Source organism: Ciconia boyciana, chromosome 5 (genome assembly GCF_034638445.1).
Source record: "Ciconia boyciana chromosome 5, ASM3463844v1, whole genome shotgun sequence".
Taxonomy (NCBI): domain Eukaryota; kingdom Metazoa; phylum Chordata; class Aves; order Ciconiiformes; family Ciconiidae; genus Ciconia; species Ciconia boyciana.
This window is the reverse complement of record NC_132938.1, coordinates 26338926-26354553: the sequence shown is the minus strand read 5'-3', so window position 1 is coordinate 26354553 and position 15628 is coordinate 26338926. Positions and strand designations below refer to the sequence as shown.

The following is a 15628-nucleotide window of genomic DNA, read 5'->3' as shown; positions in this document are numbered from 1 at the left end:
GAGGGGGAGAACCTCCATACAAGCACAGTTGTTTCTGTTTAAATTGTGTATCACAAAAATTGAATTTTCTTCTAATAGTAATAATTAGAATTTATTCTTCAATCACAGCAAAAGGTTGGAAATAAGAATTCAAAAGAACTACCTAACCTAGGTAGAAGACTTGCTGGTGGGCCTCGAAAACTCAGTACTATTCAAACTACCATAAGCAGATGTTAATTATTTCGACAAGTCTTTAGGATATGTGGTTATTATACAAGTTTTTTCTCCTCTTTGCCTTGCCATGAGAACACAACATAATTTTAAAATTGGTTTAGATGTTACATGTTTCCCTGAAGGAAAGGGTCACATCTGTCCATCAATAAGATAGTGCTATCAGTGCCCATCAGTGAGGCAGACACCCCTTCACCACCAACCCACATGATAACAGAGGATCCCCAGTCCAACACAAGCACTTCTCAGAGTTCACCACTGACTCCACACAGCTTTCCTCACTTTTGGCAGTTTGCTGGAAAGAATGAGCATTTATCCTACATTGTGCAAAATACAGCGCAGAATGAGCTGGGCCATGGATACTACCAAGCAAATGACACTGAAATAGCCAGCCCACATTATGCATGGCACCTAACCAGAACAGGATTTTGAAACAAGACAGCAAGGTGCGATGGTCAGTAAGATACAAGCAAGTCTGGTAAAGACAATGAGAACTGCATCTCTTGTTTTGGTGCAAGGCGGCAACTACCATGAACCACAAAAACTGGATTTCTAGAGAGTTCTTGGGGAGCTAAGTGATTCTGGCTCATATCTACCAATGATACAGGGATATGTAAGCAACATTCTAGAAATGAAAGTTAGACTTCTAGATTAGAGGCTTCAGATTTAAAGCCTTAGTGGGAGTTTTGCCTTGACTAAGGACTCTACCTTAATCAAAATGAATCAGGTTGTTAGAAAAAAAATAAAAAATCAGGAATTTGCATGAATACTTAAGCTAAGAGCAGGTAAAATACTACAAAGAAATGAGGAGTACACAAATGAAACTATTGCTACATCAGGTAGTAACGGTGCCCAATAAAAGTAGATTTATAGAGCAAAATGGTGTGACGACCGGATGTCACAGCGTTTGCACCTAGAGAGGTTTCCTCTGGGCCATAGCTAGCCTATTCCTATGGACTGATTGCCTTTTAGCAGTTAGACTGCATCTTCCAAAGTACACCACTTTTTACATTTCGTCTGAAGGGAATCCAGTTCGTGCACTCCAACGCCACTCTCTGATGTGAACCAAAGTGTGGTAAGAAGGAAAAGCAGTGAGATTCACTTCAGAAGTACACTCTTGATCGAAAGTAAAAATGCCAATATATACATTATGCCAGTGACATAAGCAAAAGCACTAAACCAAAAGGATTATCTTTCCTCAGTAAGGCTATGATAACAAATTACTAGAAAACTGACAGCAGCAAGAATGCAGTCACAATCAGCATGACGCGGATATATTGTATACAACCTCATTACCTTCTTTCTTAATATGATAGATTTTTTCCTAACATTGTAATGAAGTAAATTGAGTTCATTACTAATAAGGAGTGCTTTTGTTAGGAGAATATATTTTTCTGACTATCCTTGACAGCTTACTATGAGTTCGGCTTTTATTGTCTCAGATTCCATACATGCTCAGCAGTTTGTCTTCTTTTCCAGGTATGTTTACTAGAGATAGTATCTCTTCCTACAAAGTTCTCACATTGTATAAGCACCTCTCCAGAAGAGAAGCATTTTTAAAGAAAAAAACAAAGAAAACAATTTAAACCCATCTTAGTACCTACCCTGGTAAGCTGATTTCATTTCTCTTCTGACCATGACGATCAAAAATTTTCACAGCACGATCACCTCTAAAAAGATTAACATATGGAATAATTCCCTTTCTTCATCAGTGATTTCTATGAACAAATGCAATAAATATTTGTAATCTTACCCTGTTACAGCAAGGAAATTTCCCAAGGTTTTCTGCCAAGCAAACTGCACAGGGGAACCAGACCAAGCTTTTTCTAGTAGACAGAATACTTGCTGGGAGACAAAAAAAGGTGGGGAAATTACATATCTTAACATCATAAGCATATAACAACAAACAACTTCCTAACAAGTCAGCAACTGTGAGTACTGTGGAGGGAAAAAAACCCCACCCTTCTGGGTGATTCTAATGCACCAAAGTACAAAAATTCCACAGAAAAATCTTTTGGTTTGTGCTGGAAAAATTGAAGTTTCTGGTGCTGGGTGTCTGCATTGATAACTACTGTGACTCTATCACAACTATTTTTTCTCTTACAGAGTTACTGAAATAAAAAAATGGCATGAGACTCTCCCCTTCATGTCCAAAGACCAGAACGCTTAGTTCTCTAAATTTCATGGAAAAGGCTGGGACCAGAAAGCATCCTTCCTGTGTAAAACACAAAAGGTTCAACACCTATGCTTTTAAAGATATGTAACTATTTTGTCCTGAGTAGTTGTGTCTTAAAAGGTAAGACCTCAAAGCTACTCAACTGTAAAAAGAAATTCTGACTTCCAACTAGAAAATGTCTCTAATTCCTTTCCCTTGCCTACTACCTGCACAGAGTTTTCTGTAACTTGGGTGTAAGATAAAGCCCACGACTTTGTTTCACAGCTTGCTATCATGACTTTTTCCTTCCTACGTCATCAGATGTAACACCAACATCTAGTGTCCACCAAATACCTGGCAGGCTTACTCAAGTCTTTGCCAAAGGTCCCCCATTCCTTCTTCTGGGTGAACGTAAACTGCGGCATTCTTCACATTGAATTTGCATTTTACTCACAAAAAGTGTTAAATTATGAGCACCACAAGCACAAAGAACATCTGACAATTATGTTTGATTTTGAAAAAAATTTAATAAGATCTGTAATAAACCAACCATAAAGAAAATCATTAGGGAGTGCAGGCAAGCTCCAGCTGTTCATGCTCTCGCTGTACAGTAACGCATAAACTAAAATCCTGTAAGTGGTTTCAGTAGGAAACTTTCCTTTTAGCCCAATCATTTAACCGTTGCCCGAGGACGGTTTCTCGGACCTCTCTCCGCTGCCAGGGCCAGCATTAAGGCACGGCGACACAGCGGCAGGAGACGGGACAGAGCAGGAAGGAGACCAGACGGCCGGCGGTAACGGCTTCAGGCGGAGCGGCAGCTCAGGCAACTGTCGCGGGAAGAACCAGCCTGGCCGGAGCCTGAGCCTCCCGCGGCTCGTTCCCGGGGGGAGGGCGGGCGGTGGGAGCGGCCCTGGCTGCCCTGAGGAAGCCCTGTCCGCGGCGGTCAGGCTCCCGCTTGGCTGGAGGCCGGCACGAGCGGGCGGTTCCCGCCGCGCTCCCCTCCGCTCCCCAGGCCGCAAGCACCGCCCGCCCGCGGCGGGCCCCGCTCGACGCCCCCAACCCGGATCGTGCAGCGCGCAGCGGGAACCACGGCCCCGACCGACCGCCTTCGACCCCGCCGCCGCCGCCCCGGGGCCGAGGCTCCCCGGCAGCCCCCCCCCCCGCCCGCGCGTACGGCGGCCGAAGAGACTCACCTTCATCGCGCCCACCATTCGCTGCGCAGCGCCCGCCTGCGCATGCGCCGCCCCCCCTCCCCGGCGCTCCGCGAGCCAGACCCCGCTCGCCCACGGCGTCGCTGTCACCCCGGAGACGGAGAAGGCGGAGGAAGGCGGAGGAAGGCCGGAGCCATCACCGCTGGGGGGCGGGGCCCCGCCCCGCACCCAATGGGGAGGCGCGCCCGAGGCGCCAGGCCGCAACAGGCCCCTCCCTCCGCCGGCGGGGCGCGGCCGGGCGGGAGGTCGGTGGAGGCCGTGGTCTCCAGAAGAGAGGCGGAGTTGCAGTACTGACAGGAAAAGATAGTTTTGCTAAAACCAGAAGTCCGACAAGAGGAGCAGTAAAAATAACATTTCTTAATGAGAGCCGTTAAGTCGCGGATACAGGTACACAAAAGGAATGTAAGCTGGAGAAAAAAGGCGCTAACCCAACAACACTGCATATAAGTTTAGCTGTATTCAATTGCAAACAGTGCAGGTTTTAGCACAAAGTTTCACTGCTTAGTAATTTCTTTTAAAACAATAAATAGTTCGCTGAGAGCATTAACACATTTAAAATTACAAATGTACAAAGACTTTGGGTATTGGACACTTCAAACTTCTGAAAAACATTCAATGAGCTCACATCTTCCCATTTTCCATTACAAACACGCACATATTACCTACTGTTCTGAAAACATAAGGAACAAGGCACAGAAAAGCAAATACAAAAAGACTTCAGACCGTTCAAAGCAATTTGTGTAACAGGATAGGTCACAAGAAAGGCAAATTATAAAGTATCTGAAAAAAGTTAGATAACTGTTAAATAAGGTAACTAATTCAATATAATCCTGCGAGGCACACATAACTCTCCTGTAAGATGCTGAACATGCTTAAATGGTGGCTGTTAAGCATCTTGCAGGATTAGGACCTTTACATTTTGAAGTAACTTTACTGGAAAGATAGACAACCGTTTCATTTCATCTTATAAAATTATACTTTTCAAATTAGTGCAAAGCCTCATGTAAAAATGTAGTTAGTCTAGATGCAATGGAATGCTTCAAAAATTCCAAAGTGCAAATATTAAACAAATGGGTTAACTTTTAACCACACTTTAGAATTCTTCCAATAACTCATGCTTATAGATTTTTCCTTAAAAATAGCAAGTAAATATAAGAACCAAAGTAGAGAAAAGGTACGATGTTCTGCATCTCATGTAAAAACTTTGAAAATCCAAAAAGTACACTGGATGTCAAAAATCTGGCAGAAGTTATTAAATAGCAGATTTCTGTTAGCATAATAAGACAATACTTAAAATAAGGCTTTGGTTAAATAAAAAGTTTGCTAAACTAGGAATGATGATAAAAGTGCAAAAGATTCACCAAATACACAACTTCATTTCCAAGGTAGGAATTACACCTGCCATTTACAATGGTTTGCATTGGTTTGTCAGCCTGCATTGTAATAGCTCAGATACCTACAGCCAAACATGTTTATTATAGGCAAATTAAATATATGGGGTCCAATCCTACAACTTGTTTCACCCAGAGATAGACTCAATCATATCAGTGGAAGTATATCCATTTATAGCATCACTCCTCTGCATGTTTGGGGGATCAAGGCCCTGGATCTGTAACATTTTATTATTATAGTGAGTTCACTAATGAGTTCACTCATTTCTTAGCACTTCCTAAGCAGAAGTCCTCTGCTGGCAACTGGCTGGTTGCAGCTGATTTTCTTACAAATAGAATTCTTGTAACATATGGGTAACAAAGATGATTTTTAAAAAAGTGCTTAATATTGGTCCATAAGAACAACATGTGCATGTTAGCTTGAGACCAGACACTTCACCGTGGTAGATATCCTGCACCTTATGTTTATTGGTGCACTGGTAGTTTGCTTGAGGAAAAAAGACATCATCTGAGTCTATGGAGGAGAATGTCACCTTCATAGAGAAAATAATTTACAGTTTTACAGTCACAACACATGCTCCAGCTCTTCCTAAGCACAGTGGTGCAACCTGTAAGCAAAAAACAAACAAACAAACAAAAAATCTAAGATAAATGCAGTCAGCTTTAAGTACTTTTTCCCCCTAAAACTGATTTAGAGGGTCAAGGCTAAGGATACAAAGGTACATACAGACAGTCACCACCTAGACATCATGTGAGATTCATTTAGATGCAACAGTGAGAAGCACTGTTTCTCTCTTCTGGTACACTTTTTTTTTTCTTTAGCAGGACAAATAATGCCATGGGTTATCGTCACCAGTACTGCCACTAAAGGCCCCAAGCTCTGATGAGCCTCCTAGATGACTTATGTTTTAAGATCTTGCAGCAGTATGAAGTGGGGGGAAATGGACAGCTCAGTTTTCTGTGTTACAAAGATTGTGATAGAGAGCAGTTTAGTTCTCTTTTTGAATTAGCAATTTGGGGCTATTACTGGGATAGCATATTCAGGAGGTCAGAATTCAACTGCCTAAATACTGGTGTCTAATGCTATTCTAGATGACCTTGGACATTCATCCTGGCCTGCAACTGGACTCCAGAAGGACCTTGGTCTCCCATAGATTCTGTGCTGTACCTTCCCACAGAGAGGCACATTCCTGGAGCTATAAAAAAGTAAAAGTAACCAAGCTTTGAATTGACAGTAATGTTTTCTGATCATGAATTGAAGGGTGGGGGTGGGGGTGTTGTTTTTTTCTTTGTTTTGGGGGTTTTTTTGGTTAATTTTGTTTTGGGGTTTTTTTTGAGCTGGGTGAAGAGAAATGGGAAAAGGCTTCCTGAAAGTTGCACACACTGTACAGAGCATTTACATCAGAACGGGATTATTTATGAAAAGATGACCAAAACCTTGAAGAAATTGATAAACTTGCTGACAGACACATTAGAGCTAAAACTAATCTACATTTATCATTTATCTTCAGAATAGGAAGTCATGTAAGCAGAACCCTTTATGACAGTTTGGGGAACATGTCAATACATTTTATTTACAGTAGTTGAAATTGTCGAAGAAAATAGCTATAACTCTTGCCAACGAAAGAAGGGCAGCTTATTAGAAGTTAACAACTGTCTGTTCAAGATAAATCATCTCAAGATGGTAGACAAAGAAAAAAAAAAGAGAGACTTACAACAGACTAGCAAGAAAGTGCTTCTTATAGAAGGAGTATTTGAATTCTCCTTGTAAAAAGAGGCACACTTGAAATAACAAGATAAATAGCAGTGTATGGTCTGATCAGAAACTATACCTGTGTCCATTCATTTGTCTGGGGATCATAAGACTCCACTGTATTAAGGTATGTTTGACCATCATGTCCTCCAACAGCATACAACTTGTCACCAAGAAGACATACTCCCACTGCATCTCTGCTAATGCTCATAGAGGCCACAGCAGTCCACATGTCTGTTTTTGGATCATACCTAAAAGATAATTTATGTTATGCTCTAAAACTATTGACAAAATTAAATAGAAAAAACATACCGGAATTGATGATTTCAAGGTAGTAGAAAACAGCTATTATTAGGACAGCACAGATTTGGGTGTTAATTTCAAAGGACTTTTTCACCAAATACTCTCTTTGAAAATGTTTCTGGTAACACAGTCAGTACTAGCTACTTATCTACTTTGTGCTGCTTTCCATATAGTAATACATACACATACACACAGCTGCTCTTACTGCATTTCTTATTGTATGTCTAAATGTACCACTCCAGAAACAGTTCTGCTGCTACACTGTAGTAGAGCAAGTGCTCACCTTAAGTGATAACTACTACATGTCAAGGCACAGCCTGTTAAAGTTGAGTGTGGTGCTAAAGAGAGTTACTCACCATGAAAGATTACCATTTTCAAAAAAAAACCCCAAAACAGTTTGAGAAAATTCTGGGGGAAATGCAAAACCCTTAAGACAATTTACAGCACTTCTTTAATCATAGCTCCATATCATCAGAAGCATCAGCACAGTAAAAGACAGATGGCTTAATGAAAAACATAAAATGTGATTCTAGAATAACAACATTCTTTACAAGTCAAACTGAGAACTACACAGGAGAGTTCATGCTATTCTTATGTCAAGGAACATATTTTAACTAGACTGAAAGAGACAATGTTAAAGATTACAGATGCTTACAGCAGAACTGATGTAATCACAGAGCTCTGAAGGGCTCTAAAGAACTATACAAAGAAAATAAATTATTTGGCTAAAAGACCATCCTAAGATCACACTTACTAAAAGCAAGTTTGGAAGATACTAGTCTTAATTTGTTTGCATGAAGAGCATAGATATAATGAGCTCTAACAATTTGATCTGCAGTTCTCTAGTAAAAGTACTACAGAAATGCATGCAAGCATAATCATAATATGAAAATACTGCCTGAAGCACATGCTAACAAATAGAAGTATAATGTAGTGAAAGAGGGTGATTAGTGAGCTACATATAGAATTTACTTTTCAATTTAAGTTATTTTATAATTAATTTATAAACCAATGTATTTATCTGGGAAAAGTTACTTTTATTGCAAAATACACTGCTAAACAAATACTCAGAAGCTTAGTGTGGTTTTATGAAACTGGTAATTTTTTAAAGGAACTATTTCCATGAAGTTGATGGTCCTCAATTTCATGTCACTTAAAAAGTGAGAACAAAATACATTACAACATGATTCCTATTTATTGAAGTCATGTGTTCTGTAACTTTGTTTCACAGAATATTGATGCAGAAAAATACATGGACCTATTTCTTTCTCTTGGGCTTCTAATTATATGTATTCCTCTAAAAATGTAGTATTTGCTAAGATGTAGCTTCCTATCTGCAAACCTTTCTGGGGTCTTTTTAGTGCAACTTCCATATGTTAAGTGGTATGGGCCACACTGTATTTTGGGGTCTGTTAGGAGACTGAAAATTTGAAAACTACAGCTCTGTTTTGTGGTGTGGGTTTTTTTGTTTGTTGGTTTGTTTTTTTTGTTTTTCCTTTTTTTTGGTAGACGGCGAATCACATCTCCCAGCATAAAGAAATTTAGTAAGAGGAGAAGGTGGGTGATGAAGAATCACTGTAATTGTTGGGAGATAACAGGAAAGAAGAGAAGTTTTACAACTTGGGGGGGTGGGAGTGGGGAGAATTAAAGCGTATTTTCAGAAATACTTGAAATGCCAGGGAAGACTTAATGCAGTGTATTATGAAGTATTTACTGTCGTTTTTAATTATTTTATCGATCACATGTGCTTCTGCAATTTGTAGACATACCAACTTTGGAATGACTTAATTACATGCCAGTTTCCCAGTGTCATCAGGGGATATAAGAAAGAACAGGATCTTTAAAGATCCACAAACCCTGACTGTTAACTCCTTTAAAAGTTATAATATGAACTGATACAGACTTCTTGTGTGAAACAAGTTCTGCTCCATTTTTAAAAGCATTCAATTCCAAGTTGTTCTCAGTAATCAATCATAATTCATTCAATGAGATTGTTAGGAAAAAAAATAATTTTCTAGATGAAGTGCATTAGGGAGAATTCGCTTTAAATAATCTGTCTTGGCAACATTTTGAATCATATTATGACTACACAGTATGTTTTTATACGTAAGTTTCCTTTGCTCATGCTAAAAATACCATGGCTATTTTATTGGATTTCTGTTTACAGGCCTTTCCATAAATCACTCCATAGATTAGCACTATTAGAATTACTAGCAGGACATGCCTTCATCAGGATATTACCTTTCTACAGAGTCTGACAGCCTGGATGTTAAGTTTGATGCTGGGGCATCGTGACCACCTATTGCATACAAGAACCCATTCCAAGTGGTTACACCTACACCACCTCTTCTTTTTGACATCTGAGCACAGAGAGTCCATTTGTTTGTATGAGGATCAAAACATTCTACTGACTTAAGACAAGAACTTCCATCTCGACCACCAACTGCATAAAGCCTACAAAGTAAATAAAAAAAAAGTAAATTAATATTGTCTGAACAAGAAAGTTTGCAGTGATGTATGACTTTCAAGTTTGTTAAAAAGGAAAATGTAGAAGACTTTCAACTTTCAACAGAATGTTCTGTTGTGAAAACTCAGATAAGATTTTTGCTCCGATCTTTTCCTATTGTCATGATCAACACATAACAACAATAATTTACAGAAAACTGATACCTCTAACACAGCATTTATGTTCCAATCTATGCACATAGCTAACATTTTCAAAATTACTTATGTGACTTGACAGACAAAGGTCCATTTCTAGCAGGGTCAGAGGGACAAATTCAGTGTATGCAACAACTCTGCCCTGCCTCATCTTAGGCATTCCAGTATTTTTCTGGACCTGGGCTTTAGTTTATGAATGACAGCACTATGTTAAGTCCCTCACACCCACTAGGTGGCCTAGTTTGCTCAGTTCTAACAAAAAGGTTCCTAGCATTTGGTATTAACAAAGGATTTTAACTTTTTGGAAAGGCTAGAAGGAAAAGATTGGTTTTAGGAGCACTACATCACTGATGAATCTTTAAAACTAATCCAGTAATCAAACTTGATAAAGAGTTTATGCACAGTTTATGAGCAATCTATGCTTAGAAGCAGAAATGCCCAGCACTATTATTTGGAAAGGTAGGAACTCAGTAGCCATTCTGAAAAGGAAGCAATGCATCAGAAGTAAAGTCCAGTTTGAGTGATCACCTGAAGTATCATTAATGAAATCCTTTCATAGCCTAAGGAACATTATAGTATGGTTAAATAATCAAATAAACATTAGATACTGTATATGATGATAGTATGAACAATTTACAACAGTTACTATGAAGCACTATTCAAGATGTCCTCAGTTTGGGAAACACCTGTTGTTTGGTTTTTTAAATATACTGACCAAAAAACTTAAATACAAACATCTTGTGAATACAGTTGACCTAGTAGTTCTCAGTAATAATTTTAATACCCTTTTTAAAAAAATACATTTCCATGGAAGTTCCCATGTTTAATAACACAACTTGTTTAAGGTAAGGAATGTACTGAAGGATATTGAAAAATCCTGTTGCAGTTCCAGAAAGTTCATGACTAAAAATCAATCCTTTATGCAGCATAGCATTTAAGTGGAGCCCCCACCTTACCTCCCCCCGAAACATGATAGTTTTGATCACTTATGCACTAATCTCACATTTCGGACATGGAGAAAGATATATTAATTTCTCTATATGAAGGATTTGAGCAAATCATCTGACATATATCGAGTTACAGACAGGTATTACTAGAAGGTGCAGAAGTTACTGCTCCCTCAGCTGAAATGCTGCATGCACTTTTAAGCTTTTTAGCTATAGGCATCTAGTGTTGCTGCCTATATTAAGAGTCTAGGGAATGTTCAATAATAATAGAGAAATGTGAGGCTCTAATTCTGGTGCTTTTCACCACACCTGAGACCCTCTGCTGAATATACAGGAAGCTTCAGACCTAACTTAGGCATCTGAGACTGCAGTTCCAAGGCAGCCCAAGGCTTGCTGATTGTTCAGTTCTTCCCTCCTTCCTGCACTCAGTGAACATTTCCACTCATTCCTGGACTTGTTCCACATCTTACAGAACCCTTTGTAGGTACATTTCAGCTGTACTAATTTAGCAGGAGACTAACCTAACAAAAAAAAAAATCTTTTTGCTACCTTACTATATTCAAAGAGCTCAAGGGAGATGTGTCAGATAGTATCTAAGTAGGAAGTGAAAATTTGTGGTCAAGAGAGTCTAAATATTCTGCCACAACCACAATACTACTCAGCAAATCAGGTGAGCTTTGTCTACTACGGTATTCCTGTAGCCACCCTGGCAAAATATGGTTTGGATAAGCCCACTACAAGGCTGGTGGAAAACTGGAAGGACTACTGGGCTCAAAGGACTGTGATCAGCAGTATGAAGTCCAGCTGGCAGCTCATTACTAGTGGTGTTCCTCCCAGGCTGATACTGTGGCTGATACTGCTCAATGTCTTCATTAATTATCTGAAAGACGTAGCGGAAATTAGCCTTATAGCAAGTTCACTGATAACATCAAATTAAGGGGAGTTGTTGATATGCTAGAGGGCTTGGTTACTATTCAGAGAGACCTAGACAGGCTGGAAAAATGGGCTGACTGTAGTCTATGAAGTTCCGCAAAGGCAAATGCAAAGTCCTGCACCTGGGATGGCATATTCCCATGCAATAGTACAGGCTGGGAGCTGACAGGAGAGGAGGAAGCTTAGCAAAAATAGACTTGGAAGTCCTGGCAGACAACAAGTCAGCAGTATGCCCTTGAAGTAATGACACCTGATCCCCTTTATTCAGTACATATAAGACTGCTTCTGGATACTGTGTCCAGCTTTGGGCTCTCAGTACAAGAAAGATCTTGCCATACCGGAGCAAGTCCAGCTGACGGTCACTAAGATGATGAGGGAGCTAGAACACATGCCATATGAGGAAAGGCTGAGAGAGCTGCCTTTGTGCAGTCTGAAGAATTCCTAAGACAGCTAAGGAGGCATCTTACAGCTGTCTTCAACCACCTAATGGGAGGTTATATAGAAGACACATCATTCTCAGAGGTATGCAGCGAAAGGAGGAAGAACAAGAGACAAGTTCAAACATGGAAAAATTCAACTGGATATTAGAAGAAAAATGTTCAGTACAATGGTGGTCAAACATTGGAACAGGTTGCCCAGAGAGGCTGTTGAATCTCCATCCTTGGAGATACTCAAAACTCAGATATGACCTGAGCCACCTCAGTTAACTTTGAAACTAGCTTCAGCTTTAAGGTTGGCCCTGCTTTGAGTTGGTGTTGGATCAGATGACTCCAGAGGTCCCTTCCAATGCAAATTATTCTACAATTCTGTGACTCCAACTGATCTTTATTTTTGTAATAGCTTGATTCAAGTACCACTTGTATTTTGGGATGCTATAAAACAATTACACTTAGTCCAAAGGAAAACAATGAAAATCACTCAAAGTCTAGGAACCATGGCCTACAAATAAAGACTGAAAGAGCTGGAGTTATTCAGTCCTGATGACAGAATACTGAAGGGACATGTGTCTTCAAATACAAAAGGTTGTTGCAAATAGGAAAGAAAAGATGCATTTCCCATGTTCACTTTGGAGAGTACAAACAATAATAATATAAATCAGCAAAAGGTATTTAAGACTTGACATGAGGAGAACTTCACAGATGTATTAATAGTTAAGCAGATTACTTAGGGAAGTTACAGAAACTTTACCACTGGAAGTTGAGAACAAGATCACTCTGGCTATGACTGTTTTAGATATAATTGATTCAGCTTTGGGGTAGCAGAATGGATTAGGGAACTCCTTGAGGTCACTTCCAGCCATTTCCTGTGACTGCAACATAAAATGACCTAGTTGTCTGAATGTGCTTTGTATTAGGAATTAGGCATATATTCACTGAAAAACAGCTGTAGAAGTTTCAGATACCATGCCAGATTAGACTCATTCTGCCAGAGCTTACTGTTCTGAGTTAATGCAATATAACATGAGTACTCCTCCATGACTTTACAGTAATTTTGGAAGTTGATTGTTCAAACTATCACAGTAAGAGGCTATCACTGGAGTTTCAGTGAAAGAGAACAACCATTTGCTCCCTTCTGTATTAAGGAGATGGTAACTACTTATTAGCCCATAGAAATGGTGTCTCATAAGCAATACTGAGGGGCACTGTGATGCTGTGAGGAAGCTTGCTTGACCCAATACAGTATCTTTTCTGTGAATGAAGAAACTTTGTTCTTAATGTATCAACAGGTATCTATCAAGAGAAATTATTAATATTCATTTAGGATGGTCCTGTAATTACATTAAAAGAATGAGATAAACAGAAGTTGCCTTCACATACTTTCCATTTAATATTGCTACACCAACAGTGCTCCTTGGAGTTGACATACTAGCTACAAAGTTCCACTGACGAGCCTGTGGATCCCATCTTTCTACTGTATTCAGGTAGCTCCAGCCATCATGTCCTCCTACAGCATACATGGGACCTTCCAATACAGCTACTCCTAAAAAAACAGATATGAAAGTCAATCGCTTCTGGATAAGGGCAAAAAAGATCACATTTTCCTAGTGACAGTCCAGTGTGTACCACAAAATATTTAAAACCAAATAAAAAGAAATTTCCTTTTGGTAGCCAATGCTGGATATAATCTGAAGGAGAAAAAGACGTTCAATAAGCAGTTGGCATTAAAACTAAGTTTCCACCCCTCTAAACTTAATTTCTGAATGTTTTTTGACCAATCCTAAAACAGATAACCTTTTAAAAATATGCATTCATTCTTTACAGAACTCTACATACCAAGACCATGACGATGAGTGGACATAGGTGGCATTACACTCCAAGTTTTTGTTCTAGGGTTGTAGCACTCCACAGTATTCAATGTTTTCAGTCCATCTCTGCCACCAACAACATACAATTTATCATCTAAGACTGCAACTCCAAACTGTAATCTTCGTCCATTCATGTTTGCAACAGGAGTCCACATGTTGGTACGAAGTTCATACTTTTCAATGCTTGTAGCTCCTGAATGACAACACATGCAAGTTGTTAAAAAAAAAAAAAAGGGCTGAATTATTAGCATAGTTTTTATTTCAGCAATATGCTGATCCCACAAGACAGCATGACATCTTGCAGCATGTTCTTAATTCTATGTGTACAAATAGTCTTTTTTGACTTCCTCAGGAATTAACTGCACCATTATAAAGGAGGACTTTCTCAGTGCTTTTCAAGACAAAAAGCAGGATTTCCAACTGGTTTGCGGAATCAAGCCTTTAGAAATACAAATGTTAGGAATATAAAGCAACCCTTGTGAAATACAATTATATATAATAAATCGACTGTTTTGTAATATTAGAAAAAAAACCTGAAGCTATGTGATAAAGTACTAAAAAGTGCTATCTTTAAAACAACAAGTGAAAGAAAACACTTTCTCTGCCATAACTTTTCTAACTTGCCAGATTCCTTCTAACTACCATTAAACAGTATGGAAGTGTCTATAAAAACAGAAAATCCAAGTAGCTCCAACAGAACCATTTAAAAATTAGTCAAAAAGCATATTTTGGGTTTTTTTTTAATGCATGTGGAGGTCACCTTTGTGCCCTATCATTTTCTTCCTTTACCAAATTACTTCCCACTCAAGTAAATAAAGATTAGTTTTCACTCAATTCTGCATTTCACAACTCGGGAATCAGATATTCCCTTGATAATTTCAAATCAGTCATAAAACTCTAGCTTCCAGAATGTTTAGAGCATTATGAAAGCTACATAGGTATTTTTAACCTAATAAACAGTGTACATTTAAGATGTTTCATGTTCTATACTGCAGAATCTTTGAATTTTAGAATTAACACGTTGTAAAAACATCTATCAAACATTTCTTTTAAAAAGAACCAAAACAGCCCATCAACTAATCATTATATAAGCCAATACCTTTTGTTGCATCCATTCCTCCAACTGCAAACAACACGCCCACTGTAGATTTTCTAGGTTTGGTGCGAGGACTTTGCAACATTGGTCGTCTCTCTGGCAACAGATGGTACTTCATTGCTTCCATAATGAGTTTTTGACATTCAATGTCATCCCTAAAAAGTGCATTATTTTCCATATCTGCCAGAAACTGTGAAAAAGAAAGAAAATGAAAGAAGCCGTACTGCTATAAACCACATGAAAAATAAAAACAAGATTACAAGAAAACATTTTATTCAAAGACTTCCACTGCCTGATTTAAAATCTATGTATTTTCAAAATGGTCATATAAAAAAAGACTAGAGTAAAGATAAACTTGTAATAAACAAAACATTCACATTTTAAGCTAAGCCATTAAGTACAAAAAAAGAGGAAGGCCATCTGATCTTAATGGATGATTTAAGCTTAATGGGCCAAAGGAAGAAAACAAAATCTATTTGTGTTCCAGTGCCACTACAGGTATGTTCAAGGAAATGGAATCAGGCTCTGGGATGTAAGTCAGTTTAACTTCATGCTCTTACTCCCAAATCCACACAATCCAGAGGTTTGTAAAAGCTGCTTCAGGCATAGGCTGAATATTTTAATACATATTCTATTCCTTGCTCTGACAGTGATCCAGATCAC

The 15628-nt window shown here is 38.9% G+C and overlaps 2 protein-coding genes across 15 annotated transcripts in view; both read right to left on the bottom strand.

Annotated features, from left to right (window-relative positions):
* WDR19 (WD repeat domain 19) overlaps positions 1 to 3621 on the bottom strand; it is a 49124-nt gene extending 45503 nt beyond the window's left edge. For 2 of the 5 annotated variants that reach the window (XM_072861307.1, XM_072861311.1), the window contains exons 1-3: positions 3559 to 3615; positions 1964 to 2055; positions 1815 to 1880 (exon numbers count right to left, since the gene is read on the bottom strand). In XM_072861307.1, the coding sequence (XP_072717408.1) occupies positions 1815 to 1880; positions 1964 to 2055; positions 3559 to 3576 (176 nt within the window). In that variant the 5' untranslated portion in view covers positions 3577 to 3615. Of the gene's footprint in view, positions 1 to 1814; positions 1881 to 1963; positions 2056 to 2915; positions 3499 to 3558 lie in introns of those variants that run through there. The other 3 variants (XM_072861310.1, XM_072861308.1, XM_072861309.1) reach the window with 2 other exon arrangements.
* A 289-nt stretch (positions 3622 to 3910) lies between these two features.
* Positions 3911 to 15628, bottom strand: part of KLHL5 (kelch like family member 5) — a 62455-nt gene continuing 50737 nt past the window's right edge. For 9 of the 10 annotated variants that reach the window (XM_072862352.1, XM_072862353.1, XM_072862351.1 and 6 more), the window contains 6 exons: positions 14969 to 15155; positions 13838 to 14062; positions 13382 to 13544; positions 9265 to 9477; positions 6800 to 6971; positions 3921 to 5575 (listed from right to left, as the gene is read on the bottom strand). In XM_072862352.1, the coding sequence (XP_072718453.1) occupies positions 5519 to 5575; positions 6800 to 6971; positions 9265 to 9477; positions 13382 to 13544; positions 13838 to 14062; positions 14969 to 15155 (1017 nt within the window). In that variant the 3' untranslated portion in view covers positions 3921 to 5518. Of the gene's footprint in view, positions 5576 to 6799; positions 6972 to 9264; positions 9478 to 13381; positions 13545 to 13837; positions 14063 to 14968; positions 15156 to 15628 lie in introns of all 10 variants that reach the window. The other variant, XM_072862361.1, reaches the window with a different exon arrangement.